This window comes from Poecilia latipinna, unplaced genomic scaffold, assembly GCF_001443285.1.
Source record: "Poecilia latipinna isolate Pla-1442-1.1 unplaced genomic scaffold, P_latipinna-1.0 Scaffold1734, whole genome shotgun sequence".
NCBI classification, from domain to species: Eukaryota; Metazoa; Chordata; class Actinopteri; order Cyprinodontiformes; family Poeciliidae; genus Poecilia; species Poecilia latipinna.
In genome coordinates, this window is record NW_015114350.1 from 64,418 (window position 1) to 73,775 (window position 9,358).

At 41.5% G+C, this 9,358-nt stretch overlaps 1 protein-coding gene across 8 annotated transcripts in view; it reads left to right on the top strand.

Moving 5' to 3' along the window:
- The window catches only part of garnl3 (GTPase activating Rap/RanGAP domain like 3), a 71,504-nt gene that overhangs the window by 44,107 nt on the left and 18,039 nt on the right, over positions 1–9,358 (top strand). For 6 of the 8 annotated variants that reach the window (XR_001428523.1, XM_015060661.1, XM_015060665.1 and 3 more), the window contains exons 4-16: positions 1,054–1,153; positions 2,907–3,025; positions 3,651–3,715; positions 5,046–5,109; positions 5,276–5,302; positions 5,414–5,489; positions 6,093–6,191; positions 6,295–6,398; positions 7,023–7,131; positions 7,268–7,313; positions 7,434–7,540; positions 7,623–7,738; positions 8,152–8,274. Coding sequence is in view for 7 of the 8 variants with exons in the window: in XM_015060661.1 (XP_014916147.1) it covers positions 1,054–1,153; positions 2,907–3,025; positions 3,651–3,715; positions 5,046–5,109; positions 5,276–5,302; positions 5,414–5,489; positions 6,093–6,191; positions 6,295–6,398; positions 7,023–7,131; positions 7,268–7,313; positions 7,434–7,540; positions 7,623–7,738; positions 8,152–8,274 (1,155 nt within the window). In the remaining variant the exon portion in view is untranslated. The remainder of the gene's footprint in view (positions 1–1,053; positions 1,154–2,906; positions 3,026–3,650; positions 3,716–5,045; positions 5,110–5,275; positions 5,303–5,413; positions 5,490–6,092; positions 6,192–6,294; positions 6,399–7,022; positions 7,132–7,267; positions 7,314–7,433; positions 7,541–7,622; positions 7,739–8,151; positions 8,275–9,358) is intronic. The other 2 variants (XM_015060663.1, XM_015060668.1) reach the window with 1 other exon arrangement.

Genomic DNA, 9,358 nt, shown 5'->3' on the forward strand with positions numbered 1-9,358 from the left:
TATATATATATATATATATATATATATATATATATATATAGAACAAATAACGAGGTAATTAGCTTGGCACTCTTGGACTGGAAAAATGAAACATGTCATTGAAGTTTTTGTCCAACATTTTAAAAAAAAGTGCATAGGAGCGTCTGTGAATACTAACGTGTTGTCGTTAGTCTTGCCATGTGTGTTGGTGTTTGGAAAATGATTTTATGTGGCTTTAAATAACAAGAAACTTGAAAGATAAAGTCCTGGTTGCCATGTCTTAGAATTGAGAGGGTTGCTTTCAGTGTGCTCACATCCCCCAGCGCTCACGTTTTATAGTCTGGGTCCGTATTTTTGTCATGATTTATGTTTCTTTCATACTTAAGGACCATTTGGTGGCTGCATGGTGATGCTGTTGTTTGTAACCTGGCAGCAAGACGGTCCGGGGTTCAAATCCCGGTCGAGGCTGTTTCTGCATGGAGTTTGCATGTTCTCCATGTGGGTGGGTGGGTTCTCACCGGGTACTCCATCTTCCTCCCTCAAATAAAAATATCATGACTGTGATGATGATTGGTCTCTCTAACTTGCTCCTAGGCATGAGTTTGTTTGTCTTGTGTGTCGCTGCGTCGCTCTTTCCAGCTTGTACCCCGCCTCTTTGCCCAATGGCTGCTGGAGATACCCACCCTCCATCTTCAGATATAGACAATAAATGGATGAATGGAAGGAAAGGTCAATTGACCATCTTGGGGTAAACGTTCAGTGCTGTATGAGTGCCCCCAAGTGGTCAGCAATGATTTGCTCAATTACCCAGAAATCATTGCCTAAAGAATACAGCCTTAAAAAAAAAACAGACAGGATTTGCTCCCGTGCTTTTGTCTATTGTCGTCACCGTCTCAGAGAATAACTTCGTAGCTTTTAACTGGCAAGCTTTTTGCTTCTACAAGTCAGTGTTCAACTTTGATAGTAGGCAGTTGGTTCTTTATGTCTGATTTCCTGTCTTGTATTGAGAAAGAATTGCTATGATTCAAGGAGTGACCATCAGAATGATGATGTGTGTGTTTGTGTGACAAACAGGCTTCAGACTACACTCCAGGAACATGGAGGAGAACAGACGTCCATCTGGAAAATCCAGAGTACCACACCAGATGGTACTTTAAGTACTTCTTGGGAAAAGGTCAGTGGCGCTCCATCGGGGCTCCGTTTAGAAATAAATAAAAAAAAAAAAAACACGCTTACTCAAAGAGGCAGTTTTAAAAAGCGACTGAGAAGAGAAACACATGGGGTGAGACCGAGACAAAGCCGGTGAGACAGCAGAAACGAATCATCCCTCGAACGTCTTCTCTGGTGCACAAAATGCTTCATAACGTATAGATTCAGTCTCGTCTCTGCGCTGCATCAATCTTCATCTGTATAACTAAAGTCAAACTACATTCCAGATGAACTAAACTCTAATCTCACACGCCGCCTATGGAGAAAACCCGTGGAGAAAGTGCAGCGCAGTCTCAGTAGTCAGACAAAATAATATCACCTTCCACGCATCAAGCTTGCAAAAGCAGAGAAAGAAAAAAAAAACATTTAAATTAGTCGCCTATTCCTTCACCTCTCTGACTCTCGTCATTTCAACACCCTCATTAACATGAAGAACCTGCCCGTTCTCCGACTCACAGTGTAGGTGGCGACGCAAGTGGCACAACAGAAGATAAAAGTCTGCGCTCCTTAACCACGATTTAAACCAGAAAGAGCACAGCCGTCTGAAAGGTTGAGATAAACTACACAACCTGGGGTGGATACAGACGCTTCTGAGGGAAAGTTAGTTATGTAAAAAAAAAAATACTACGAAGAAAGAAAATCCATTTTGTCCTCCACTCAGGATCTAATGAGGCTGCGGAATAGGGAGTTTCAAAACGAGCCGCGTCTGAAGAAAGTTGGCTCGACCTGTTTGGACCACAGCTGAGCCATCTGTGTCTCACAGCCTGAGCGTAGCTCACTGCGCCCGGCAACACATGACGAACTAGAGGCCACTTCCTGTGTGATGGAGCACCTGCATTTACAGAGTGGCATGAATTCACATTTTATTGATGATCTGGTGAAAAATAAAAAATCTTCTGTTTTCTGGGATTAAAAAGCGTAAAATAAAGACTTTTCCAAACCAAACCAAAAGAAAACAGTGCACACAAAATATGCCAATGAACGAATTGGAGTCTGACCAGATTCAGAGATTTGCGTGGCGTTGTTTCTAAAGATGTGACATTATCAACTGCAGAGAAGGAGGCATGAATAGTCTGACTCAAAGGTTTAACAACCCGGGTTAAGACTTCATGAAATATTATATATGACAAGGTAAAAATATCATAATAGATAGACAAAACAGCAAAGACGAGACAGGAAGAACTGGGTGTATGCTTGTATTGGCGACATTATAATAGCTTTTGTTTTTGCGTGTACAATGTCTCACAAAACTATTAACACAATTTGAGCATTTTTCCTTTTAGTATTTTATGTGATAGAGCAACACAAAAATAATCCATCAATGTGAAGTGGAAGGAGGAGGATACATGGTTTTCAAAGTGTTTTTTTTTTCTTCCTTTTATTTCCACAGGCATGCATTTGCATTCAGGTCACTTCATTCTGACACCCATAAATAAAATGTAGTGGAATCATTTACCTTGAGAAGTCGCACAACTAAAGATAGTCTGCCTGTGTGTAACTTAGTGTGAGCTGTACTGTGATTTGGTTTGTTAAGAGAGCAGAAAACTAATACTGTAACGCACCCAGATACAAATTCATGCCACGTGTCTCAAATTTTGGACTCTTCCTCTCTGAAAAATACCTTAAAGTTTGCAGCTGCAACATATAAGAAATGTGACAACTTCTAAAAGCAACAAGTGCGTAACTGGCATCCATCCGTCGCCTTTTTCTCCCTTCAGTCCACCAGAACTACGTGGGCACAGATGCCGAGAAAAACCCTTTCTACCTGTCGGTCGTCCTCTCGGACCAGAACAACCAGCGGGTCCCTCAGTACCGAGCCATTCTCTGGAGGAAAACGGTGAGCTGACCCGATGATTTACAAAAATGGACAGAGTTAAACTCCTCTTTTTTTTAAGTAATAGCATTCCAGCAAACAAAATATTGTGTAAATATTTTCTTCTTGCATGCATTGTTGAAGGAACATAAAGATGCTCAGACTGCTATGTTTTGGGACCTTGCTGTTCCACCTGTGAGTCCTAGCGTGTGTGTGTGTAGGATGCGAGTTCCTCGGTGTGTGTTTGCTGTTTAGTGATTCAGTTACATGGCCAGGACAGCAGGGATCTAATTTTGCTCTGCGGCCTCGTCTGGAACCTGATTAGGGCGCCGCACCTCCGCTGCAGGAGCGCATTGATTTGTCCCTTTTCTGACGAGACTTTAACTCGTACAGGATGTTTGTGTTGCCGTCGTCCTGCAACAGAGCAACTCTGCAGTTATTCTGTGTTTAATTGGAGAAAGCCCGGGTGGTTTCGGTGACCTATTGGGTAGAGTCGTGGAGAGCGTCTTATTTGCACGGAAAATCTACAAGGAGCAGCAGGAAAGCGTGTTTTTAAAACATGGACACTTTCCAAACCGGAAGGTGAAGGACACTGAGGTGGCTAATGTGGGTTTGTAATCCCGGATGTTTGTCACTCTTATCCACTCAGGGAACTTTGAAGATCAGCCTCCCTTACAGTCCGACTAAAACACTATCAGTCAAGTCCATCTTAAGGTGAGACAAACATAACTTTTATTTTACTTTTTTTCAAGATCTGGTTCTGCGTGCATTGCTTCTGAGACATCAGACCTCAGCCTTGCATTATAAAACGTTCCCAGAGTTTTTCTTTTTATTTACGTTGGACTTTATGCAGCAGGTCCATAATACAGGATACAGCATTTGCAGGTTAGGGTGATATGTTCAACTTTTCAACCGTTTTGTAGACTGTGAATCCACATGCTGTGAATCAAATTCGTTCTCTTGTAGGAAAACGAATGTACTGATCTTAAGTCATTTGTATGAGTAATATTTTCTGATTAATTCATATTGAATCCTATTTCGTTGTGGTTATGATCTGCATGTGAACCAGTTGAGTTCCACTGGCAAACAGTGTTTAGTTACATATAGAAAAAGGTTCATGATGGCAGCATAAATAAAGCGTCAAAATTTACTTTAAATCATTAAACAAAATTGTAAAGAACGATGAAGCAAACCTCTTGAATGAGCTTTGCTTTGTAAGCCTCTTAAGGATAAAGTTATTGCTAATGCGTTTCCTCTCTTTTCCACAACACTTTTTCCTTCCACTCAACTTTCCATTAAGATTCCTTGACACAGCACTCTACAAAGCCACATTAATCCCCATAATAATTTGTGACGTAACGTCCTGCTGTCTTTGTCTGTCAATCCACTGGATCGTGTAAAGAAATGAACAGAAACAAATATTAGAAATATATCACATTTGTCTGTTATGAATCTGCTTCATTTGATTTATATGTCAACCTTTTTAATTTAAAAGTTACTTAAATAAATAACATTTTTGATCATATTCTTCTTATTTTTTCTGCCACTGAAATAAACGTGAAACTAAAGGATTCAGAATCTAAACTTTTTACTCTAGGATAACTATTAAATTGCGTAAAATGGGCCAGATGTGCCCTTGAACATTATTGCGATTCAGTTTCAAAAACGACATTTCACAAGAATGGCCCATATATTTCCTTCAATAGGAGTTTTGGCTATTTGAACAGAAGACCTTGTGTCTCAGGTAGCAAACGCCAGACTAGAAACAGGATATAAGAAGCTGCATGACAGAGGAGATTGGAAATGATGAATTCCTCAGGCTGGCAAGGATCACCGGTGAAACTGAAACAAGTTCAAATTGTTCAAATTAAGATGAGAAATCCCCCATATCAGTTCTCATTTTTCAGTATGACTTTCTGAGCCCTTTGCCTTCAGTCGTTCCTGAATCCCCTGCTTTTTGTTCTCTCGTTGTTTTTCCCCCCACCACCCCTCTCCTGCTCTTCTTCCAATATTTCATTTCCTCCTCATCTTTCCTCGATTACAGTGCAATGAACATGGACAGGTTTGAGAAAGGCCCCAGGGAGATCCTCAACCCAGAGATTCAGAAGGTGAGAGTGACACAGGAGCGGCAGCCGGCTCCAAAACCGAGCGGCGGTTCATTTCACGCCACGCCTGATCAGCAACACCTAAACTCTATAATGTCCTCAGGCTGTGTCATCTATCACCGCTGTGCTGGTTAGTATGAATGACACTTTTTATTCCCTCTCTCCTCAGGACCTGCTGGTGTTGGAGGAACAGGAGGTATGGCAGGATGTAGCACTGTTTGCTCGTTCGTACTGTTATTTACCAAACATGTCCATATTAGTTGTTGTTTTTTTTCTGTGCTATAATGTCCCTTTTTTTTTGTCATAGGGTTCAGTCAATTTTAAATTTGGTGTGCTGTTTGCCAGAGACGGACAGCTCACAGACGACGAGATGTTTAGCAACGGTAAAACGCTTACTTTATTGGCGCAATTTATGTTTGTAATTTGTTAATTTGATGAAATGTGACAATTTAACATTGGGTTTTGTGTATTTGTTGTGATGCTTTCTTTATTTGAGTGGTAACGGCAGGAATGACGTTTCATCCATAAGTATTGGATTGAAACTGTATCTGAACACTTTAGGTTAGAAAAACCATGAAAAATAAAATCTCATTCATATTGGCTTTAAAAAATCATTTGATATCTTTTTATTAAAAAGGTTAAAGAGGCTTGAGAGCCATTTTCTACTTTTAGCCTTTTTAATTGTAGCTCTGCTTAGTGTAGCTTTAGCCTGTGACATATTAGATTAGCTTTGCTATAAAAGAAATGAACTAATTCTTTAAACCTTGTGCCCATAATGCTTCTGTGCCTTACCAAAAACATTCCAGCCATTTTAAAATGTTTCCTTTTTTTGTCACACAGCTGAATTGCAATTGAGTTTCATTTAGGAGATTCGGATTACCCGGGGCTCAATCCGCACACTGTGTTATGGAGAACATCAGAATGAACGAAAACCTTTGCGAACGTGACACAGCGCACACGTTGACGGGCTTTTATGTTCGTTTCAGAGACGGGGAGCGAGAACTTCGACAAGTTCCTCAATTTGCTGGGTGATACGGTCACGCTGCAGGGATGGGCAGGCTATCGAGGAGGTCTCGACACCAAGAGTAAGAGAAGACCGTCGGCGTCGGCTCACGAGAACAGAGACGCGAAAGCACGGTTTTGTCTGTTTCGTTTCGATGTGGTTCGATTTCCGTTTCGTCTCCCCAGACGACACTACAGGACTTCAGTCCATCTACACGGTGTATCAAGGCCACGAGCTCATGTTCCACGTCTCCACCATGTTGCCCTACTCTAAGGAGAACAAGCAGCAGGTCTGTGTAAAGGAGAGAACTTTGAATGTGTTTCATACCTTTGTTATTTCAGTAAAGAAAATAAAACTGCTCTGAGAGGAACCCAGGAAAAGACAAGCAGCTGTAGACGAATAATTAGAGGCAAAAAAATAAATAAATAAAAAATACATTGTTGCTCTTTTATGTAATGCCAATGTATCTGATGTAAAAGAGCAGCTGGCTCGCAGATCTGACACATAATTGGATTTTGCTTAAAGGACAGACACTCTGGGGGTCAATAATAGGGAACAGTCTGTGCTCATCCTGGGGTTTGCGTGACCCCAGAGAGGAGCTGCGGATCAAACGCATCCCACCAGGATGTTTCACCTCAGCCTGTGGACTGGTGTGTTTCTTTCTCTATGCCGTCTGCCTGGACATTATTTTATTATTGTGAATTAGTCGTGGTGTTTATACTGGGTTATGATGCAAGACTAGAGGCTCGGAGGGGGAAGGAATCCTGCTAGATTAAACAAAAAAAAAAAAAGGGATCCTAGGTTTACAAGTTAGATATTAAGATGTATGTGGTACACCTGAAAATAATATATATTTTGAAGTTAGTTCTATCTTTGTTTAGGCTGCCGTCTCTTGTCTTTGTGTGTCTGAAAGGTGGAGAGGAAGAGGCACATCGGAAACGACATCGTCACCATCGTATTTCAGGAAGGGGACGACGCGTCGTCGTCCTTCAAACCATCTATGATCCGATCACACTTCACCCGTATCCTTCACATGGACAACGGATGTCAGACAAATTAAGCGGTCGGCTTAATTTGAGAAAAGCAGAACACTGGAACGATCCGCTAAAGCAATGTGCTTCCGCCATCATTTAGCTTTCCGATACATCTTAATTGCAGATATTTTTGCTTTAGTCAGGTATAATAGCCAGAATGACAGTTACAGGTGAGTTGCTTCGCTTCTTACGGCGTAATGGTTGTTTTACGCAGAGCTCCATTTGTTTCGTTTGCTTCTTTTTTTAAATGGGTCTTTGGAATATTTCGCAAAGCCTTCTCTTCCCCGCAGGTTGAAGATTTTCTCGGAGGAGAGCGTCCCACTGTTTGGACCCCCTCTCCCGTCTCCGCCTGTATTTACTGACCACCACGAATTCAGGGACTTTTTATTAGTCAAATGTATGAAAACGACAAAGCGCAGACACACAGGAGCTCATGCCGACGTGTTTCTAATACTCTGATCTCCCCTCTTCTCGCTCAGTAATCAATGGAGAGAAAGCCACACTGGAGACGCCAACCTTTGCCCAGAAACGCCAGCGGACCCTCGACATGCTGATCCGCTCGCTCTACCAAGACCTCATGCCTGACCTGCACAAGGTAACGAAGCATTTCTGACCATAACTCCATAGGTGACCATAGGTGTCGGTTTTGGTTCTCCAAAGTGTTTCTTTTTGTGCCCCAGTCGCTGCTGTCACCAGCAGCGACTGTAGCCACCGCTCAGCTGCGTTCTGCTACATCTCACTGCAGCCCCCAGTCTGCCTCCGCACACTGCACCACACCGACTGGGTACCACTGCAATGCTGACTTTCTCAGGAGGGCTCCCTCTCCTCGTATCACTTTTGTTCTTATTTCTTTCCACTCCTTTCCCTTCACCGCTGCCCCTAACACGACTCGGTTCAACTAGCCGCGCTTTCACAACACCCTCCTCCCGCCTGAGGGTTTGCCTCTAAGACGCCTTTTCTCCTTTCTCTTTCCCTGTGTGTGCCACACTTTATGTGTTCCACGTTTAGGTTCCCTTTTCTCCCCAGAACATGTTGAACCGGAGGTCGTTCAGCGACGTGCTGCCTGAGTCTCCGAAGTCGGCGCGTAAGAAGGAGGAGGCCCGGCAGGCCGAGTTTGTCAGGATAGGGCAGGTGAGATTACAGACATAGCAACACGATGTGCAAGGGTCTTGGAGAAGGCAACGGAAAAAAAAAACAACAACACTGAAGTGTGCACACCTGCTGCACAACACACTCGTTACGATTGCGCTCTAAAAAGGTAAACATTTTGATGCCAGCATTGGGTCATCCCTCCAAATCACAGAACTCATTTCAATTGCAATAACACAGGGAACAGTTCATGGTGTTATAAGAAAGTGGAAGTGATTGTAACAAAACAGCACAGCTGATAGGAAATAAAATCAAATGAAATTCAAATAACAGAAAAGGAAGAGGGTAGGGTGTTCCCCCCACCCCCTTTCATTTCCAACAATATTGTACATTTGTTCAATCTGCTGCATCTGAATCTTTTAAGATCACCAGATAAATTTATATTTACGATATGGAGCTGTAACATTTGACGTACATTAAAAAAAAAAAAGAAGAAGAAGTTATTTAGTCGGATTACTTATGTTTTTTCTGGAATGTTTTTCTTTAAAATGGAAAAAAAAAAAAACCCCAGAAAGCAAAACAAAGAAAATGTCAAAAATTATTTTGGTTGCTTTTATATTTTCCTTAATATTCTCTGAACTTTGTGGTTGTTTTGTAACAATGTCCTAGGAATATACATCTGAAAAAAAAAAACAGGAGGCAGGTGTTGTGATTAGTAAATAAAACCAGGTGTGAGGGAGCAGAGAGAGACAAACTAAATACACAACCTAAAAAGCATCAAAATAGTTGCCTTATTTAATTTGGAAAACACTTTTCTTTTTTTTTTTTTAGGTGTTTCTGCTTTGAAACCAGCTGTTATGATAAATCGAATCCAGACGGTTGTTGTTGCTGTTGTTGAGCCAGATGAGTGAACCACAGTCTAAAGAAAAGATAGATAAGGGTTGAATAGGACCCTTAAGGGTACCCTTAAGATAAGGGGTAGGAGTTTATAAGTTCTCACTTCTTCCTACCCCATTTTGAGCATGATATGTTAACTGAAACAAAAAATCTGTATTTTCTCTTCTTTTTTATGCACTTCTTGTTACTGGGCACTATTTTATTTTTATATTTGTATTTGTATCATGTT